The 22500-nt window shown below is 47.2% G+C and overlaps 2 protein-coding genes across 11 annotated transcripts in view; both read left to right on the top strand.

Annotated features, from left to right (window-relative positions):
* Positions 1-8029, top strand: part of dtnba (dystrobrevin, beta a) — a 22979-nt gene extending 14950 nt beyond the window's left edge. For 7 of the 10 annotated variants that reach the window (XM_035528808.1, XM_035528812.1, XM_035528809.1 and 4 more), the window contains 11 exons: positions 814-900; positions 1068-1158; positions 1942-2015; positions 2474-2587; positions 2750-2846; positions 3450-3470; positions 3677-3845; positions 4038-4127; positions 4314-4367; positions 5068-5099; positions 5263-8029. In XM_035528808.1, coding sequence (XP_035384701.1) covers positions 814-900; positions 1068-1158; positions 1942-2015; positions 2474-2587; positions 2750-2846; positions 3450-3470; positions 3677-3845; positions 4038-4127; positions 4314-4367; positions 5068-5072 — 802 coding nt within the window. In that variant the 3' untranslated portion in view covers positions 5073-5099; positions 5263-8029. The remainder of the gene's footprint in view (positions 1-813; positions 901-1067; positions 1159-1941; positions 2016-2473; positions 2588-2749; positions 2847-3449; positions 3471-3676; positions 3846-4037; positions 4128-4313; positions 4368-5067; positions 5100-5262) is intronic. The other 3 variants (XM_035528805.1, XM_035528814.1, XM_035528806.1) reach the window with 2 other exon arrangements.
* A 7541-nt stretch (positions 8030-15570) lies between these two features.
* The window catches only part of dnmt3aa (DNA (cytosine-5-)-methyltransferase 3 alpha a), a 48916-nt gene continuing 41986 nt past the window's right edge, over positions 15571-22500 (top strand). Inside the window, 1 exon segment of the mRNA XM_035529400.1 lies at positions 15571-15770. Within this exon segment, the coding sequence (XP_035385293.1) occupies positions 15693-15770 (78 nt within the window). The 5' untranslated portion in view covers positions 15571-15692.

The following is a 22500-nucleotide window of genomic DNA, read 5'->3' on the forward strand; positions in this document are numbered from 1 at the left end:
AAAAACGCTAGTTAGTGATTAATATAAACTGTGTGTGTGTGTCTGTGTGTGAGAGAGAGTGAGTGTGTGTGCGCTTGTGTATGTCAGGTCAGAGAAGGGGCTGCTGTATAACCTTGTCAGTAAAAGATTGAAAAGTCTGTGCGTGTGCATTATCAGACACTAATGACTTCATGCGTTAGTCATTATTATTAACTGTTATCACTGTTAACCTCCAACAGTATCCACCTCAGTAACACAATAGGAAGCGTAATAGCCTTAAATGTCTTTAAACGCGAGTTATCATTTAGTTGTGTAAGCGTAGAAAATATCAGTTATGTAATACTGAGTATTGCCAAATGCTAATAAACATTAATAAACATGTTCACTATGTTTTTACAGAGTGTTATGCATGATTAAAAGTTTGGGTGTGGCTTCTGCAGGATTGCTGTGTGATTACGGTAGCTCAGTGGGATTATGGTAGCTGTGGGATTACACCAGTTCTGATGGGTTATAGTAGTTCTGTGGGATCACACTTTTGGGATTACACTTGTTGGATTACAGTAGTTTTGTGGGATTACACCAGTTCTGATGGGTTATAGTAGTTCTGTGGGATCACACTTGTGGGATTACACTTGTTGGATTACAGTAGTTTTGTGGGATTACACCAGTTCTGATGGGTTATAGTAGTTCTGTGGGATCACACTTGTTTTGTGTGATTATAATGTCATTCATCATGTCATGCATTCTCTCAATCAGGAGTGTTTTCTTTTGTCATTTACAATGTGTGTGTGTGTGTGTGTGTGTGTGTGTGTGTGTGTGTGCACATGTGTGTAGGGTACAGGGTATAGCTGCTGCTCAGCGTATGAATGAGGAACACGCGTTGATTGCAGCTTATGTGAACAAACTGCAAACCAGTCCACGGTGAGAGTGTGTGTATGTGTGTGTGTGAACGAGAGAAACATAAGAAAATGTATTTAGATTGTTTGTTTTTTGTATATCGTCATTCAATATTTATTATCAGAGACTATTATTTTGTGTGTGTGTGTGTGTGTGTGTGTGTGTGTGTGTGTGTGTGCGCGCGCGAGTAGTGCCCTGGACAGTCCCAGTCGAATGGATGAGGAACACAGACTGATCGCACGATACACATCCCGGCTAGCGTCAGAGCCCAGCAACACAGCCGTGAGTCACTAAGTAATACACATGCACACGTGCACAAACAACTCTCGTCACACTTTCTGATCTCGTAGACATGCATATGCAGATTAATGATCTTACTCACTGTTTCCCAAGTTAGTCTAGTCTCACACGGCTGCTCGTTATCAGACACCAGGTGAGCTGTGTCAGGTGCGTTGGTGCAGCAGTAACTCCGTGTGCTGTGTCAGGTGAGCTGTGTCAGGTGTGTTGATGTAGCAGTAACTCGGTGAGCTGTGTTAGGTGTGCTGTGTCAGGTGAGATGTCAGGTGCGTTGGTGCAGCAGTAACTCCGTGTGCTGTGTCAGGTGAGCTGTGTCAGGTGTGTTGATGTAGCAGTAACTCGGTGAGCTGTGTTAGGTGTGCTGTGTCAGGTGAGCTGTGTCAGGTGTGTTGATGTAGCAGTAACTCGGTGAGCTGTGTTAGGTGTGCTGTGTTAGGTGTGCTGTGTCAGGTGTGTTGATGTAGCAGTAACTCGGTGAGCTGTGTTAGGTGTGCTGTGTCAGGTGAGATGTCAGGTGCGTTGGTGCAGCAGTAACTCCGTGTGCTGTGTCAGGTGAGCTGTGTCAGGTGTGTTGATGTAGCAGTAACTCGGTGAGCTGTGTTAGGTGTGCTGTGTCAGGTGAGCTGTGTCAGGTGTGTTGATGTAGCAGTAACTCGGTGAGCTGTGTTAGGTGTGCTGTGTTAGGTGTGCTGTGTCAGGTGTGTTGGTGCAGCAGTAACTCCGTGTGCTGTGACGGGTATGAGAGCTGCATGTTTTCTCTCTCGGCAGAGACCAGCCCCGCTCAGCTTTAATGCTAGCAAGCAGCAACGGCAGTTAATAGCAGAACTGGAAAACAAGAACAGGTAACACACACACACACACACACACACACACCAACCCGTTATTTGAGTTAATTAATGAATTATTCATTGTGGATGCCTGCGTGGTGTACCTGTGGGTGTGTATTGTGTGTGTGGGTGTGGGTGTGTCTGTGTGGGTGTGTGTGTGGGGGTGTGGGTCTGTCTGTGTGTGTGTGGGTGTGTCTGTGTGTGTATGTGGGGGGGGTCTGTCTGTGTGTGTGTGGGTGTGTGTGTGTGTCTGTGGGTGTGTGCGTGTCTGTGTGTGTGTGTGGGGGGTGCGTGGGTGTGGGTCTGTGTGTGGGTGTGTCTGTGTGTGTGTGTGTGTCTGTGTGTGTGTGTGTGTGTCTGTGTGTGTGTGTGGGTGTGTGTGTGTCTGTGTGTGTGTGTGTGTCTGTGTGTCTGTGTGTGTGTGTGTCTGTGTGTGTGCGTGTGTGCGTGTGTGTGTGTGTGTGTGTGTGTAGGGAGATACTACAGGAGATCCAGCGTTTGCGCTTGGAGCACGAGCAGGCGTCCCAGCCCACTCCTGAGAAGGCCCAGCAAAACCCCACTCTCCTGGCTGAACTGCGGCTGCTCAGGTCATTCCCTTGCTGGGCACGCGTGCTACTCTAGACCCAGGCTTCAGGAGGGGCCTCCAGCCTCACTGTGACTCAATACGTCTGTGGATTTCTGAAATTCAGAAATATTCTTATTCTTCGAGCTGCTCTGCTTAAGTAAAATAAGCGTGTGTATGTTTCTAGGCAGAGGAAGGATGAGTTGGAACAGAGGATGTCTTCTCTGCAGGAGAGTAGGAGAGAACTCATGGTACAGCTAGAGGGACTGATGAAGTTACTCAAGGTACACACACTCTCACACACACACACACGCTCACACACACACGCTCACACACACACACTCACACACACACACACACACGCTCACACACACACACACTCTCACACACACGCTCACACACACACACACACTCTCACACACACACACACACTCTCACAAACACACTCACACACACACACACACACTCTCACACACGCTCACAGTCATACACATTCATACGCGCACACACACACACACACACACACACATTCATATACACATGCATGTATATTAGACACATCAGAGACAGACAGACACACACACACCCAAATTCATATAGACACAAACACACTCACGTATAACACGGACACATCTCACACAGATACACATACACACAAGCACGCGCGCGCACACAGACACGCACCAAACACCCCACGTTCGTACGCGCATAATCTCGCGCGCACACGCACAGCCACCAGAGGGCGCCAGCCGCCTGAACCCACACGCTCTCTTCCTCCGCACCTTTTCGCATTTCCGACACGTTTCTGAGTAACGCGGACCCCGGTCCTTCTTCTCTTCTGTGTGTCACTGTGTTTGTCTTTTCTGCCTCTCCGCTGCCCCCTTCAGGAGGAGGAGCAGAGACAGGCCGTAAGTGTCTTTCCCTGCGTGTGCGTGTGTTTGCATCCTCGACGCATCGCTCGTTCCTCTCCAGCGCTCCTGCTCTGTTCTTCCTAAACTAACAGCTCTGTCAAACCTGTAACGAGTGTTGACGGTGTTCCAAGCAAACAGCAGGCTGTAGTCATGGCGTCAGTGAGGGGTTGAAGGTCACATTTGCCCTGGTCTCTCCCTGCTAGGCTCAGGCAGCAGGGACCCCCCACGCCTTTCCCAGTCCTAGCGCCTCTCGGCCAATCCCCATGCCCGTCCGGTCGGCAGGCTCCACCCCCAGCCACGTGGGCCAATCAAACATGCCCCACGATTCTCTGGCTGGAGTGGGCGGAGACGTGCATGAGGCATTTGCTCAGGGTGAGAAAACATTCTGTTACCCCGTTACACTCTACTGCCCCACTTTATACTGTATTACCCCGTCACACTCTACTGCCCCACATTCTGTTACCCCGCTGCACTCTACTGCCCCATGACATTCTTTCTTCCCATGTTCTCTCTCTCTCTCTCTCTCTCTGTCTCTGTCTCTCTCTCTCTCTTTCTCTGTTGCAGGAGCACGCAGGAACCTTCGGAACGATCTCCTTGTGGCGGCCGACTCTATCACTAACACGATGTCGTCCCTGGTGAAGGAACTGCACACCGGTAGGCTGACCCAAACACTTAGGCCACACCCCCTAATATCCTCCCCACCAATCCGAGCTTCAGTCACAGACGTACAGCTAGCTGTGACCGTAACCGGTCCGGGGTGGGTGTGTGTGTGTGTGGGTGTGTGTGTGGGTGGGTGGGTGGGTGTGTGGGGGGTGTGTTTCTGTATTTTTGGGTCTGTAGTAGAGGACGGAGGGGACGAAGAAGAGAAGAGATTGCAGAATGTGAAGGATCGAGGTACCGGAGAACTACATTACGCAGAATTACCCACAGCTGGGGGCTGGTTTGCAGTGAGGCCACAGAGACTCAAAGCGCACTACATTTGAAACAGCGGAACGTGGATATATTATGATTAGGAACTGAAAGTGCCGAATGGCGGGTTTGTGTCAAGGCTGTGTTTGTGTGGGGTGGGTTTTTTGTGTGGTTTTTTTTTTTTTTTTCCTTCATCTGTTTGATCTGTGCTGTAGCCATAACAACTGTGCTGTAGCTGGGCAGACCATGCTGTAGGCATAGCAACCGTGCTGTAGCCGAGCTGACTGTGCTGTAGCCATAGAAACTGCACTGTAGCTGGGCAGACCGCGCTGTGACGTGTACGAGGCTGAGGCCAGCTCTTCGTGCGTGTGTGTGTGTGTGTGTGTGTGTGTGTGTGTGCGCGCCTTGTGCTAACGAGCCCCCTGAGCCCTAATCACTCTTCATTATTAGCGAGGGAGCCGTTTATAGGTAAGGAAGGGGTGAGATGTGGGGTGCTATGGGAGGGGGTCAGGTTTTTTATGCATGTATGAGGTTTAAGTATTTAACCGGTGACTCGAGTTTATATAGCCCTTCTACGGTTTCATGGCGTGTGTGTGTGACACTGACCAAGCTCTGTCAGGATCTGGGGAGTGTTCATATGACATTTGCAAACCCCATCCTGAGATGCTTCTCTCTGCTTTGACAGGTTAAAGCCAAATGTGAAGTTAATAATGCCAAGTGAGTATAAGAGAAAGTTTACTGTTCTCGCATATGGTACTTATATTCTAATAATAATAATAATAATAATTGTTGTTGTTGTTTTGATACACCCGGGTCACCGTTGTTTGGGGCATGTACCCATCTTGCCGACTTTCATCACACGATGACATCATCCTTTCAGGCGCAGTGATTGGACGGCGGCGAGTGACACTCAGCACACTCCATCCAAAGAAACCAGGCACATCCTTCAGCCACTGCTGTCACCATGACAACATCGGAACAGCCGAGACAATGGCGCAGGGGTCCCGCCTGCTTGTGGCTCAGCCAATCAGAGAAGAGCTTCAAGATTTGTGCAGCAATGTCACCCTATCCGCTGACTCTAACTGTGGATGGAGGAATTTTTTAAATTGTTATTTTTTGTTGTTTAATTACAATTTATTTTTATTTTTTTGGGGGGGGGGGGTTGTTTTCCTTTTTTTGCTGGATTGCCGTTTCTTGATCTAGTTTTATATTAGTTTTGCTCATTGATGTGGAAATATTTCATTAGCGATAATTTTGGTGGTACCAGAGGACTACTGATTGGGCATAGAGATGCAGACCCCCTGTGACCCCGCCGCTTCGGGCTCTGGGGGCCGAGGGCCACTGCGCCTGACTGCGGCAAAACGCCTTAAAGGCGCTGCTTTATTATTAGTACTGGTAGTTGCATTTATATATATATATATATATATAGTGCCTTTCTCTAACTCGGTGGGGGGTGGGGGGGTTGAGACAGTTTAGAGACAGTAATGTGCTTCACTGGATGAGTGAAAGAAAAGGCGAGGCAGATGTGTCTAGAGGGCACTGAGTCAGGGCAGGGTCAGCACGGAGGTCGGTCTCGCGTGGCCGTGGTCAAGTCGATTGGCAGTGTCACTGGCAAGGCTGTGAGAAGTGGGTGTTAGTCCTGTACCGCCGTCCTGCTCGGCGGACGAACAGGACCGAACCCACAAATGGAACGTCTGTGCCGTTTAATTTATTTATAACATTTTTTTTAAAGTTTTGACTTTATTTATGTTCGTAGGACAGCATTTAAGCTTCTAGGTGGATATCCGAGAAGAGATATTTACGAGTGCGAGTCTCTGGGCTCGTCGTCCAGGCAAATAACTAGTCCAGCTTCAGCCTTGGACTCGGGTCTGGTCAACAGCGACTCTTTGGTGTTTAGGACGAGAGTTAGCCTCGGTCCAGAAATATCTCGAGACTCCCGGTCTGGCGTTTCTGGAGTTTGTGTGTATTATTTCAATTTGGTCTGGATTATTTTATTCCTGTAGAAGTGGCCGCAAGTACGAATATTAATATAAAATTAAGACTGAATACATGAAGCAATTGAGGCCTAAACCAGAGTGTTTTTAATGAGGTGCGTCTGCGTAGTTTTATTTGAGTACTGTTTTATAGTCCTTATTTTTCGGTCAGGCGCTGCCTAAGCGCACATGCGCGCACACGTGACCTGTGGTGTACTAATGGTATGTGGGTGTCTGTGGGTGTTTATGATTGCAAAATGCTGGATTGTCACAGTAACGATGCTGCCTTAACAGAGTGTGCCGTGGGAGACTACGTTTTTGGGGTTTTTTTTTTCGTTCTCGGACTCTGCTGTAGAAAAAAAAACCTCGCCAGGGACTTATATAACAGTGCCAAAGCAACTTGAATTGTGGTTGCCCTGTTTGTAGTCTTGTTGTCCTGGTTTAAAGGCTTTAAAACGGCAACAACATCATCAACAACTCTAGTCTTTTTTTTTTTTTTTCTTCTCTTCTAATTTACTGTCAGCTATTCAGATTTCCGGAACTTTCTGTCAGTAAAACCCAGCTAATGGTACACAGGGAAGGGTCTGAGTTCAGTGCCGTAACCCTGCCAGCTTAGAAGCTTGAGTTTGTTTTTGGTTTTTTCAGAGGGAGCAAACACATGAATGCGCGTGAATTTGAAGGATGTGTTTTGACCTTTTGTTTTGCCTCAGTAGACCCTGGGTTGGTCCCTAACACCAGACGGGCTCGGTGACCAATCAGAGCGTGGGTTGGATCGCAGCCGGGACATGGTCCATCACTTTTAAATATTATTTATACCTTTTTTTTTTTTTGAAGTTGTCATTTCAAAGCTAAAAATAATTTGAAAACATCCCCAAAATTTGAATCATTGTAACATCTCTATAAACGAACCAGTTGTCTGAAAGCGCTAGGATTAATCATACTGGTGTGAGAACCCGAAATCCTGACAACGTTTTTTTAAAAGGCACACAACCGCTACACTGGTCCGTGAGAGTTCGTTAAGCTCCTCTGTGGTCCGTGAGAGTTTAAGATCCTCTGCTCTGCGAGAGTTCGTTAAGATCCTCTGTGCTCCGCGAGAGTTCGTTAAGATCCTCTGTGCTCCGCGAGAGTTCGTTAAGATCCTTTGTGCTCCGCGAGAGTTCGTTAAGATCCTCTGTGCTCCGCGAGAGTTCGTTAAGATCCTCTGTGCTCCGCGAGAGTTTAAGCTCCACTGTGCTCCGCGAGAGTTTAAGCTCCACTGTGCTCCGCGAGAGTTCGTTAAACTCCACTTTGGTCCACGAGTTCACTGAGCCGACAGAATTGTGAAGTCCCCACACGGAGACTGGATGGCACGGGTTTTTCTCATAACAGTGAATGCGTGTTGTCGTCGGAGTTTGAAAAGTGGTGGAACATCTCTCTTTTTTTTTTTGCCAGAGGCGAGTGGTGTGCGAGCGAGCGCGCGCCACCTGAGAAGGGCTGATGGGTTGGGAACTCATGGTGCCGGCAGCCAACAGCTTTCTCTCCTTAAATCTCAGAGATTACCACTGTACGACTGTTTCATACCTAATAAATGAAAATAAAACTCCCAAAATGAACACAAGCCTAGAAACATGTTGCTGATGTTGGTTTCAAGTGCTGATCTGTTATACTAAGAATAAATTCTATTTTTAAAAGGAATAACATACCTCTTTTTTTTTTTGCCCTCCTGTATCACTGCTTTGTGTGTGTGTGTGTGTGTGTGTGTGTGTGTGTGTGTGTGTGTGTGTGTGTGTGTGGTGGTGGTGATGTGCATGTGACCACTTGACCCAAAAAGTGAGGGGTTTGGTGATTAACTGATGAGAATTGTGGGAGAACCACACACACACACTGCCGTGATGCATGATGAACACACACTATAGTGATGAACCACACACACTGTGTAAAAATTATTACACATGATAATGACAAATGAAAGATGGTTGTGCCAGAAGTAGGTGAAAATCTTCATGGATTGGCAATATGGATTTGGGATATTTCAAAAGCATGTGAGCAGAATGAGGCAGCTCCACACACACACACACACACACTAAACATAGCAACACTAGCCGCTTCTCCCCAACACGGCGCTCGGAAGCAGCGAGACCAGCCGCTCCCGGACCAGCTCTAGACACAGAGCGCCACTTTGAGTTGGGGCTTCTGTATCTTCTAGCTTTTGTCCCGGTACGGTACGGGCCTGTCAGGATAACGGAGGAGCAGACGGGGACGTTCTCTCTCTCTCCAGCTGGAAAAGGAGTTTAGGCTCCAGGCTCCCACGTACTATAGCACCACCTTCCTGTGTGCTACTGAGGATAAATGGGAGACATGGGATGTGTATTTTTTTGTTTTTGTGGGGGGGGGGGCCAAAGCGACCCGAGGAACCCGCGGGGTGGGTGGTTACACTCGGAGCTCTGAGAGGTTCGGCTGACGCCGTCACAAAGCGTCACCCAGACTGACCAAGAGAGGGAGACTCGATGGAGAGACACAGCGTGTGTGTGTGTGATGTGCGTAAGAGCGACGGTCAGACGGCCATCTTGGCGCGCTGCCAACGTGAGCAGCTGCAACGCGGAGCGAATTTTAATGAGGAGCAGGAGACAAGCCGTGGACAGTGTGTGTGTGTGTGTGTGTGCAAGGGAGAGAGAAACAGATAAAGGCTGAGACTATGTTTATCTGGGAGAGAGGCAGGGGGCAGGACTTTTGTGTGTGTGTGTGTGTGTGTGTGTGTGTGTGTGTGTGTGTGTGTGTGTGTGTGTGTGTGTGTGTGTGTGTGTGTGTTAAAATAGACTGTGGAAGTGGCAGAGATTTACTCAATGACACTGCTCCAAATTCACTACCCATTTTCCTACTGAGCTTCCCGCCATAGCACCATCTCTCTCTCTCTCTCTCTCTCTCTCTCTCTCTCTCTCTCTCTCTCTCTCTCTCTCTCTCTCCATCCTCATTTTCCTCTTTGGTCCTTTCAGTTCCAAGCACATGTACAGACATTAAACGCTACAAAATCGCATGACTGCCAAAGTCGTCTCCTGATCTTTCAGTGCTGACTGTAGTTCTGCTGAGACCAGGGACATGTGTCCACATACACATCTCTGTCTCCTTCTTCTGCTTGGTCCGTTTATGAGTATGAATGCTCTAGTAAGTCTCACAGGTGTGTGTGTGTGTGTGTGTGTGTGTGTGTGCATTGTGTGTTTGGGTGTATGTGTGTGCATTTGTGTATATGCCGGTGTGAGTGTGTGTTGGGTGTATGTGTGTGTGTCTTGTATGTTTGGGCATGCGCGCGCGTGTGTGTGTGTGTGTGTGTGTATACATGCTTTTGTGTATGCATGTGCGTGCGTGTATGTGTTTATGTGCATGCGTGTGTGTGTGTTTAGGTGGGTGTGTGTGTACATACTTTTGTGAGCACATGCTTTTGTGTGTGTGTGTACATGCGTTTGTGTGTGCATGTGCGTGTGTATGTGTTTATGTGCACGTGCATGTGTGTGTGTGGGTGTTTGTATGTTTGCGCATATGTGTGTATGGGTGTGTGTGTTTGCGTGTGCATGTGCCTGTATGTGTTTGTATGTGCACGTGTATGTGTGTTTACATGCTTTTGTGAGCACATGTGTTTGTGTGTGTGTTTGCGTGTGCACATGCATGTGTGCATGTGCTTCTATGTGTTTGCGTGTGCGTATGGGTGTGTGTGTGTACATGCTTTTGTGTGTGCATGTGTGTTTTGTGTGTATGTTTGTGCATATGTGCGTACGGGGGGTGTGTTTGAGTGTGCATGTGCGTGTATGTGTGTGCGCGTGTGGTTTGGGGGTGTGTATGTTTGTGCGTGTGCGTGCGTGCGTGCGTGTATGTGTTTTGTGTGTCCGTTTGGGTGAGTGTGTCTCCATGCACGTGTTGGTTATTATGTTCGGCACTTGTTGACTACTTTGAAGGAGGCCTGAATGACTGCCCAGAGAAACTGTGCTTTCCCTCCCTGTGTATACACAGTGAAGCAGGTAACTAGGCCATTTTGAGCCCAATGGAGCCATTTTGGATCTCCATTGCAGTACAGTGACGCCAGCACAAAAACAAGAGAACTGGATACGATGATGTAAATGGCCGCACGAAGGATGTTAGACGCCCCCCCCCCCCCCCCGAATCTATTCAAGCTTACAATGAAGATCTAGGACGTGTGGGGGTGGTGTGTGTGTGTGTGTGTGTGTGTGTGTGTGTGTGTGTGTGTGTATGTGTGTGTGTGTGTGTGTGTGTGTGTGTTGAACGTGGGGAGTCTTTTCAATACATTTTTGAAGGCATAGCACTAACCTGCCACTTCGAACAGTTAAATCTTGCACCTTAATGCAAGAATTCGCGGAACACACCATTTAAATGCAAACACAGCACGCAGAGAAGAACAGAAACATGCACTTTCATACACACTCTTCCTCCTTCTTTGTCTCTTAGAAAATATGTCTTTATGCCAGTTATGTGTATACTGCTTTTTTAACAAGTGTAGAGGCAACACGTTGAATTATCAGATAAAGGAAGTATGCAGACATGGGTTTGTTACATAAATTTTAAATGCATAAAATTAAAAACACTTTTGTTCTTAAATTGCATTTATTAGGCCGTATTCAATACCCACAACCACCCGAGAAACCCTACCTCGGTGGTGCAGTGTAATGAAGTCCTCGGGTTTTTCAAAAGACCAAATCAATATCAATCATCGCTTTCCCATCAACGAATCTTTTAGGTGTCACACGAGTCGTTTTCTTACCCACACGGCAACTGTTTGACATGTTTTCTACTGCTCTTTTATTTATACCGTCAGCACGGCCAGGTGTCTGGCTTTTCCACCTCTTTCTAGTCATTAGTCTGAGGCGTCTTTTTCCATAAGAAAAATTCTGCCGTTACCTAAAATCCGTCACCGTTTTTAATTGTTTCAATTTTTATTTTTATTGTTGTTTACATTTTTACTCAGCGATGGGGTTGTGTAACAAACCCTGGTCTGACAGGAGGTTTAATCTTCCCAAGTCTACATCACACCATCCTCCCGCTTGAAAGGGCGTCACGACGGCTTCACCCCTGACGGCGGCCACCCTACCCGGGCCTCAAGCCCAGTTCCTTGGAGTCTAACCTTCACTTCAGGTCATAGTTCTCCCTCACAGGTTAGCATCCCTTTTTAGCCACACTGTTGGTAGCCTCACACTTAAAAACTTTACTTTTTGCTCAAAAAAAAAAAAAAAAGACAATCTCTCCAGGCTTTCGAACCCTCTTCCAGAAGAAACCGCCCTCGGTGCTGGTTTTCACGCCGTAACTTTACGACGGACGTGTCTCCCATTTCTCTGCATTTCTCATCATTTGGAATCACGGGCCCTGCTCCTGCAAACATCTTGGTCCTGTGCTTCTTTGGTTTGGTCTAATTCCTGGTTTTTCGTTTCCATGCGCTTCTGTGTTTTGGTTTGGTTTCCCTGCCCGTCACTAGTAACACCTGTTAGCAGTACTTGTTACTTTGTTTATATAAGCCATGTTTGCAAGGTTTCTGGTCCGGTCATTGCACCAAGCCTCTCTTGTGTTTGCTCAATAGTCTTTGTCAGTGTTAACCTGTTCTAGTTTTCGGTGTTTGCCTTTATTTTGAGATTGTGTTTTGCTTTCGTTTGTCAAGCATTCCAGTTCTGTTCGCGTAGCTTCTCTGAAACCTTGCTTTTCTCGGGTTTGCGTCAGACTGCTTGCGTTTCGGTGTTACAGCATGTCACGCAGGTTGTCCCTCAAGGACATGATATATACTGAGTATTTTGAGTTCTTAAATAATTTCACGCAGCTAACTTGATGTCGTTTCTTACATTTAACGCTACAAGCACTGACTGGTCTAAGAAAAACACTGGCGTTAGTTATTGAGCCCAGCACGCATTCCGATCGTGCTAATGACATTTGCGACGTTGCTGCCAAACTCCGTCCTCTTGTCGATAGTTATAATCGCGGGCTTCACCCTCACTGAATTTCCTGAGTGTTTGTCTTGCTTCTTCTTCCCTGCCGAACTGTAAGGACGGTGGAAGCGTTCGTGTCCTCGTGGCTTCGGTTTAGAAGCGACCCCCGCGCGCCCGCAAACTTTCTTCATCGCGCGTTTATTGCGAATAAAGTTCAGGCTCGCGTTTCCACTTTCGGAGTCTTTCGTGCTCCCTCCAGTGTAGCTGCACGCGCATGCGTGTCCTCTGTCACTCTGTTCCACACACACACACACACACACACACACACACACACACACACACACACACACACACACACACACACAGAGTACTCTGTCGCTGTTCCACACACTCGTGTTTTCTGTCACTTTGTTCCACACACACACACACACACACACACACACACACAGACTCTGTCGGTGTTCCACACTAACGCATGTTTTCTGTCACTCTGTTCCACACACACACACACACACACACACACACAGTACTCTGTCGCTGTTCCACACACTCGTGTTTTCTGTCACTTTGTTCCACACACACACACACACAGACTCTGTCGGTGTTCCACACTAACGCATGTTTTCTGTCACTCTGTTCCACACACACACACACACACAGAGTACTCTGTCGCTGTTCCACACACTCGTGTTTTCTGTCACTCTGTTCCACACACACACACACACACACACGTGTGTCACTGTTTCTTGCACTATGGGTTGATTTTGTGGGTTGATGAAGTTTCACTGAAATATATACATTAAAGTGATGTAGCGTGTAATTAAGGGTCTCACTGAATTATTGTACTGTAACAAAACATTTTGCATTGAAATATAATATTGGAATAATATTGATCGCGTTTGATTATTCAGACGTCGGTGAGACATTTCAATTCCATCAATTTAAAAGCCATTTATTCTTCAAAAAGAAATATATATATATATATTAAAAAATTTTTCCAAACGCGTCTATCAAACGCGTCTCACTCGCGCACCTCTCCCGTGATGTCACGAGACGCCCGCGCCGGCACCGAACTCCGTTTAGGACCCTGCGGAATCTCTTCCGGTCTGACGGCCTCTGCAGCGCGAGAGAGCCAAGGCAACCGGGGCGAACGAGGCCGGCCGGAGAGAGAGAGAGAGAGAGGACCGGGAGAGACGCAGAGGGAAGACGGGCAGCGCGCGCGACTACCGGAGGGTTCAGGCCTGGGGCCGGAGACACGGGTAATGAGCGCCGCGCGGTCGGCCGCGCGTCGACACCCTCTTCTTTCCCGCGCCACCGCGAGACAATATACCGGCCGATCGCGCGGCGGCGGCGGCGGCGGCGGCGGCTGCGGCGGCGGCGAGAGGGGGGGGGGAGAATCCGTCCGGGGATCGGATCCTCGCGCAGATGTGCGGTTTTTAAATACAGCAGTCGTCACTACAACTTGAGGAGTTTCTCCTTCTGCTGTTATGCTCTTACGAAAAAAAAATCAATCAATCAGACTTAAACAAAACAAACCAAAAAAAAAAAAAACCAAAAAACGGTGCGTGCGTACGATTCGAACGCGCGAGCATTTTATTCGTCCCGTCGCCGCTCGCGGAAAAACGGAATGAGCTCTTTCGTTTGCCTTACGCCGCCGTGCAGCGTCGTGAGCAGACGAGCGGAACTTGGTGCGCCAGCTGCTGCGGGCGCTGGTGGCACCATTTCGGCGTGCCTTGCAAGCAACGGTTGCTCCGACCGCCTGCACGTGAACGAGTTTGCGGTTCTCACGCACATCTCACGCGTTTTGTTGGTGTTAAATGTTTATTCCCCCCCCCCCGCGCGCGCCATCCCCCGGTTTTGTTTATACCCCTTTGCCTGCTAAATTAAGTTGCTTTTGAGGGACGTTTGTGGATGTTGTGCGTTCGTGCGTTTTGCCGTGTAGTTTCTCATTGCCTTCTCTCATGCCACTGCGTGCGCTCGTTATTGTCTGATGGGTGATGCGCGTTTGACCTCTTCACGCAGACCCGTCTGGCCCCGATGACGTGACGCTGCCCGCGCATGAACCCGCAGACTTTTTTTGCGCGCATTGTTTTTACTTTCGTGCAAAGATTCTCTACGCTCCTAGGCCATGCATGCTCTGCCCGGTCATCCTGTTTACATACCGGGACAGGCCTCGAAGGCCCGAGTCACGCGCGCCCTCTCCGCTGTCTAAATCAGCTGTTTGGGCAGGTCGATGTCGTCCACGGGCGCTCGCGTTACCCGATAACCACGCACGAGCATGCTTCTCCTCCTCGAAGGCGGACTGACCCCGCGAGCCGAGCCTTGCCGCACCACGTCGCGACCGGGGCTGTTGCGTTCTGATGCGCGCGCGGACGCTCGCATAGTCGGTTCAGACGTCCCGCGCCGGGGCCGATGACTCCGGGTCCAGCAAAACGGAGGAGAGACCGCGTGCATCGCGAGATCCAAGTGGGATGGCGACATCCCTAACGATGCAAGCCGATGCAAGTCGTTTTAAAACCTGGATCTCACAGTGCTGGAGAAAAAAAAAAACAAAAGTTTATGAAACGTTTCGGATACCTGCCGCGCGCGTCAAAGGTTTCTCACGCTGGGGTGTTTTTATGGGATGAAAGGACGCCAATCATCTCGCGTAACCCCTTCAAATCACCTCTCGCAACCCCTGCGGTAACTTAACGAAATAACGCATTCGGAACTTGCTGAAATTCCGAATTAATCGCCGTTTCCTTTGCCCTGTCCGGGTAGTACGACACCGGGGACGCTTGCAAAACGGCGCTAATTAATTTGCTGGGTGAAATCGACGGTTCCGCAAATTGTTAGTCCAGTTCCGTTTGGAAAAAAAAAAAAAAAATCGAGCAGAAACTGGCGAAGGTTCAACAAGCGCCATGTTCCGAAGCCGAGATCCCCAAAACGCGAGTGTTTTTACTTTCGGGCTGTGACCGGACATCTTCCTCCTGAGCCCCTTTCGTAACGGATATGAGCAAAACCGATCGTTGAAAACTTTGAACAAGCGCACTCGTGTTTTCGTTTCCCGTTATGCGCGCTATGCTCCGTAACACCCAAATGCCCGATGGCCTAATTTACAATAAGCGACAACGTAGCCTTGTTTTGTTTGACAGTTAGTCACCGGAATAAAACATCATGTCCACGATTCGTCGCTTATGTACGTTTCAGCCTTTGTAACGCGGCTAACGGGCACATATCTCCCCGGTTTCCGTTTACAGGCAGAAGGAGGACGCGAGGGACTAAAGGTGGATCAGCTACATCGCCCCAAAAACACTCACACACACACACACACACACACACACACACACACACACACTCACACACACACACACACACACACACACACACACACACACACACACACGTTATTTTGCGTTTATTTGGAAATGCATCGAAAGTAGGCCCGGTCTGTTTCGGTGATGCCGTCCAGTGTTGCCGCTACAAACCCCGCATTCAAAACTTCCGGGACGGACCGGGACGCAGCTTCGACAAAATCGGTAAGGGGAGCCGAATCCTGCCGGCAGCGCGTGATCTATAGGCCTGCGTGCGTGCCGCGGTGTGTTTTTCTCCCTCACCGCCCTTGTTTTCATGTCCACGAGAGATGTGTGTGTGTGTGTGTGTGTGTGTGTGTGTGCGCGCGTGCGTGCGTGTTTGAATAGAAACGGGGTTGGCGCACACAGCACACACCGCGGGAGAGCAGTCTGGAATCAGACCGACTCCAAGAAGCACAAATCTGGAGCAATGTGACTTAAACGCGCGTTTTGTATACCTGAAATACTATACAAGGGACTCAAACGACTTAATTCTAGACAGCACGCGTTAAGATATTCACGCGCTTGTTCACCTGGCTTAGTTCGTATCCCCGTTTGCCCCGTTTAACTGCAGGAGCTGATTTAGCAGCGGCGACTTTATTGTGAACGTAATCTCTCGCCCTATAAATAACCGAGACTACACATGAACCACGCGGAGAGAAAGAGTAGTCATCACCTGACGGAGTCTCTGGAGACCCGCCACTTTTCCCGACTAAATGTCTGGTACTTCCCACGTCTGCCATAGCCAGTCTGTCCAGCGCTATAAAGCGCGCGCCCCGGCACGACGAGCGCGCGCCCGCGTTCCGCTCCGGACACGCGCCTCCTGCCAGGTCAGACGGCAGACCGCGCGGCCTAGCGGCCCTTTACTCAGCCGGGGAGCCAGAGAGGTCGGCGCTGATCTGGGAACAGCGTGGCCCGCTGCCGTGATGCAGCAGGCCAGGGATATTGTCTTTGCGGTTGCAAGCAGCTGTTTTCTTTCCTGACAGGAGTTGTGGGAAGTGTAGGGTGGACCTGACCGTCTCCCGGACGCACCGTTGAGGAGTGTATCGCCATTCGAGAGGTTTTATTTTACATTTGTCATACCATTACATCGAGACACAGGAAGACTCGCGCTGTAATTAGTGCAAATTGTTGCTTTTGTGCTTGAAATTTCAACCAGTATTATTTACTGTGTTGTAGCAGATCAAATGTCCTTCTTGTTAAATCAGATTCCTACATCACGAGTTATAAAGTGGCACCTGAACTGTACACCGTTTAGTTGACGCGAAACTCTCTGAAGTTGTGTTCATCATTATATGTGTTGAGATGTCCAGTTCTTTAAGTTGGAATGTTTTTGTTTTAATGACCATCATGGCATCTGCTGTTTTTTTCTGTGACTTTGTGTTGACCAGGCGCTGGTTAGCATGTCAATCAATGACAGATGCTTTAATAATTGACCTAGGAAGTGTCGTGTGTGTGTGTGTGTGTGTGTGTGTGTGTGTGTGAGGCCTGGAGACTGTGAAGGTGTGTGTATCAGTGAGTGTGTGTGCAATTTAGTGTGTTTAACATCGAGAGTATTGTTGCTTTTGTGTGTTTTTTCTGTCTCTCTTGGTAAGAACTGCATTTGAACTCGAGTCTCACCCTGGCAGCTCCACCCGTGTGTTCTGACAGTCCGCTCTGTTAGCTCCACCCACATGTTCTGACAGTACTTCTCAGTTAGCTCAACATATGTGTGTCAGCAGGGCCTCCTGTTTAGCTCCACCCACATGTTCTGACAGTGCTTCCTCGGTTAGCTCCGCCCCCACACGTTCTGCAGGTCTCACTATGGACGTTAGCTCCGGGCCCCCGGTGTAGTATTTATGGTACTTTTCGTCCATTGTTTTCTTTGGCACGCAAGGGGACTTGTTAGGAGCTGAGCTCTATTCGTGCACGCATAACTGTGTGTGTGTGGTGTCCGCTCAGCTCAGCGTGGCCGTCACAGACGCGCAAACATCAGCGTCTGAAAAAAACATTTCTTAGGCGTGTCCAGTTCCAGATCTGCTTCCACAAATCAAACCAAATGAATTCCGATAACCGATTTTCCTCAAACCGCCGTAGAATGCGTCGGCTCATTGTGGGAGGAAGGGATTCGGCCTGGAGTTATGACAGTGGAGACGTTTGTTTGAGAGGAAGAGAGAGCTGTTGGCCTCGGTGCGGTGGGATTCCGCGTGTCCGCAGGAGTGCAGACTGCGCTAATGCCTGCCGGGTTAGCGCAGTCTTACTGACCCATAATTCCACACTACAGCTCTGGGGTCTCCATCGTACGAGCAGTCTGACAGCATCGGTGCTTGGGGGTTGATTCAGGCATCTCTGGTTTTGAACAAAGAACACAGGCAAAATGTTGTCGTAAATGTCAGGGCCAGAGAATCGACCAGTTCTTGCATTTTGAAAACAGGAGTCGTGAACATGTGTTAAAAATTGATGTAAGAGATTTTAATTTTTTTTTAAAGATCCACTTTCAGCGAACTTTACCTCTTGTTAACTATGACTAAAATAGTTACTAACGTTACTGGGATAGGTCGGAAAAATCGGGAGGATTCTTGCCAGGAGCTGGTCCTTCCTGTCCTTCCTGTCTGTCCGCGCGTGCGCAGGTAGCTCGTGGAAGGGTAGACCCCAAAGCGTGGGAGGAAGTCACGAGATAAAGGCAAGCTGTGCTCTCTTTCCCTCTCTGTGCCTGGCTGGAGTTAGCGAGCATTTGTCGAGTGACACTTATGGCACCTTTAAGAGGCTGAAAAGATTTAATTCACAAAAACGTCCAAAATATTTCAAGCGCGAACGTCCCAGGGAGACAGCCGAAAGGTCCTGGCACGTCTCCGAAACCTAAATATTTACATTTAATATAAATATTCATATGTATTATTATGGAAAGACCCTAACTTCACTAATAGTGCAGGCCTATTGGCGAGGAAACAAGTGCATTTGAGTTTGTGCAAGCCTGAGATTTGGAAGTCTCTGGTGTTTGTAGTGAAACATGGCTTGGCAGCAGAAGGAATTCCTGGTGTGTCCAAGGGAAGCACGGGCGGCCCGGCCAGCGTGCACTGGGCCGCGTTCCTCCGTCACCGCGCGGTGGCAGCCAGGCCGAATCTGAGGTGACGTGGGCGCGGAGCCCCGCCGCTACTGTTTCGTGCGTGAACGTTGGAGTGTCTCTTCCTGTGTTACTTCCTAGGCAACGCTGGTCGTGTCTGCGTGTGAGTGCGTGCGAGTGCGTGCGTGCGCGTTTTTGTGGTTGGATCTCCTCGCTTATATGTAGGTGTATAAATATGGTCTGAGAGGATGTTCCAACCAGAGAGAGAGAGAGAGAGAGAGAGGGAGAGAGAGAGAGAGAGGAACGAGTGCAGACTGCAGAAAGATGAGAAGATGATGAACACATGGAAGGAGGGAGAGAGAGAGAGAGTGCCTGTTTCACCAGAGGACTTCCTCCTCCCTCTGTCCAGGCAGTCTCGTTGCTTAGCAACAGGAGCTACCCAAAATAACCCACGACGACAGAAATAGTCCAGAGACGACAGCCAGCTAAAACCTCACTAACCCAAACCTACTATTCCCCAGCTATGTACCGCTATACCCAATACACTAATATACTCACTACCAGCTATGTACCGCTATACCCAATACACTAATATACTCACTACCAGCTATGTACTGATATACCCAATACACTAATATACTCACTACCAGCTATGTACCGCTATACCCAATACACTAATATACTCACTACCAGCTATGTACCGCTATACCCAATACACTAATATACTCACTACCAGCTATGTACCGCTATACCCAATACACTAATATACTCACTACCAGCTATGTACCGCTATACTCAATACACTAATATACTCACTACCAGCTATGTACCGATATACCCAATACACTAATATACTCACTACCAGCCATGTACCGATATACCCAATACACTAATATACTCACTACCAGCTATGTACCGCTATACCCAATACACTAATATACTCACTACCAGCTATGTACCGCTATACCCAATACACTAATATACTCACTACCAGCTATGTACCGATATACCCAATACACTAATATACTCACTACCAGCTATGTACCGCTATACCCAATACACTAATATACTCACTACCAGCTATGTACCGATATACCCAATACACTAATATACTCACTACCAGCTATGTACCGCTATACCCAATACACTAATATACTCACTACCAGCTATGTACCGCTATACCCAATACACTAATATACTCACTACCAGCTATGTACCGCTATACCCAATACACTAATATACTCACTACCAGCTATGTACCGCTATACCCAATACACTAATATACTCACTACCAGCTATGTACCGCTATACCCAATACACTAATATACTCACTACTAGCTATGTACCGATATACTCAATACACTAATATACTCACTACCAGCTATGTACCGATATACTCAATACACTAATATACTCACTACCAGCTATGTACCGATATACCCAATACACTAATATACTCACTACCAGCTATGTACCGATATACCCAATACACTAATATACTCACTACTAGCTATGTACCGATATACTCAATACACTAATATACTCACTACCAGCTATGTACCGATATACCCAATACACTAATATACTCACTACCAGCTATGTACCGCTATACCCAATACACTAATATACTCACTACCAGCTATGTACCGATATACTCAATACACTAATATACTCACTACCAGCTATGTACCGATATACCCAATACACTAATATACTCACTACCAGCTATGTACCGCTATACCCAATACACTAATATACTCACTACCAGCTATGTACCGATATACTCAATACACTAATATACTCACTACCAGCTATGTACCGATATACCCAATACACTAATATACTCACTACCAGCTATGTACCGATATACCCAATACACTAATATACTCACTACCAGCTATGTACCGCTATACCCAATACACTAATATACTCACTACCAGCTATGTACCGCTATACCCAATACACTAATATACTCACTACTAGCTATGTACCGATATACTCAATACACTAATATACTCACTACCAGCTATGTACCGATATACCCAATACACTAATATACTCACTACCAGCTATGTACCGATATACCCAATACACTAATATACTCACTACCAGCTATGTACCGCTATACCCAATACACTAATATACTCACTACCAGCTATGTACCGCTATACCCAATACACTAATATACTCACTACCAGCTATGTACCGATATACCCAATACACTAATATACTCACTACCAGCTATGTACCGATATACCCAATACACTAATATACTCACTACCAGCTATGTACTGATATACCCAATACACTAATATACTCACTACTAGCTATGTACCGCTATACCCAATACACTAATATACTCACTACCAGCTATGTACCGCTATACCCAATACACTAATATACTCACTACCAGCTATGTACCGCTATACCCAATACACTAATATACTCACTACCAGCTATGTACCGATATACCCAATACACTAATATACTCACTACCAGCTATGTACCGCTATACCCAATACACTAATATACTCACTACCAGCCATGTACCGCTATACCCAATACACTAATATACTCACTACCAGCTATGTCCCGATATACCCAATACACTAATATACTCACTACCAGCTATGTACCACTATACCCAATACACTAATATACTCACTACCAGCTATGTACCAATATACCCAATACACTAATATACTCACTACCAGCTATGTGCTCATATACCCAATACACTAATATACTCACTACCAGCTATGTACTGATATACCCAATACACTAATATACTCACTACCAGCTATGTACCGATATACCAATACACTAATATACTCACTACCAGCTATGTACCGCTATACCCAATACACTAATATACTCACTACCAGCTATGTACTGATATACCCAATACACTAATATACTCACTACCAGCTATGTACCGCTATACCCAATACACTAATATACTCACTACCAGCTATGTACCGCTATACCCAATACACTAATATACTCACTACCAGCTATGTACCGCTATACCCAATACACTAATATACTCACTACCAGCTATGTACCGCTATACCCAATACACTAATATACTCACTACCAGCTATGTGCTCATATACCCAATACACTAATATACTCACTACCAGCTATGTACCGCTATACCCAATACACTAATATACTCACTACCAGCTATGTACTGATATACCCAATACACTAATATACTCACTACTAGCTATGTACCGCTATACCCAATACACTAATATACTCACTACCAGCTATGTACCGATATACCCAATACACTAATATACTCACTACCAGCTATGTACCGCTATACCCAATACACTAATATACTCACTACCAGCTATGTACCGATATACCAATACACTAATATACTCACTACCAGCTATGTACTGATATACCCAATACACTAATATACTCACTACCAGCTATGTACTGATATACCCAATACACTAATATACTCACTACCAGCTATGTACTGATATACCCAATACACTAATATACTCACTACCAGCTATGTACCGCTATACCCAATACACTAATATACTCACTACCAGCTATGTACCGCTATACCCAATACACTAATATACTCACTACCAGCTATGTACCGCTATACTCAATACACTAATATACTCACTACCAGCTATGTACCGATATACCCAATACACTAATATACTCACTACCAGCTATGTACTGATATACCCAATACACTAATATACTCACTACCAGCTATGTACTGATATACCCAATACACTAATATACTCACTACCAGCTATGTACCGCTATACCCAATACACTAATATACTCACTACCAGCTATGTACCGCTATACTCAATACACTAATATACTCACTACCAG

The sequence above is a fragment of the Electrophorus electricus genome, chromosome 8, assembly GCF_013358815.1.
Source record: "Electrophorus electricus isolate fEleEle1 chromosome 8, fEleEle1.pri, whole genome shotgun sequence".
NCBI lineage: Eukaryota > Metazoa > Chordata > Actinopteri > Gymnotiformes > Gymnotidae > Electrophorus > Electrophorus electricus.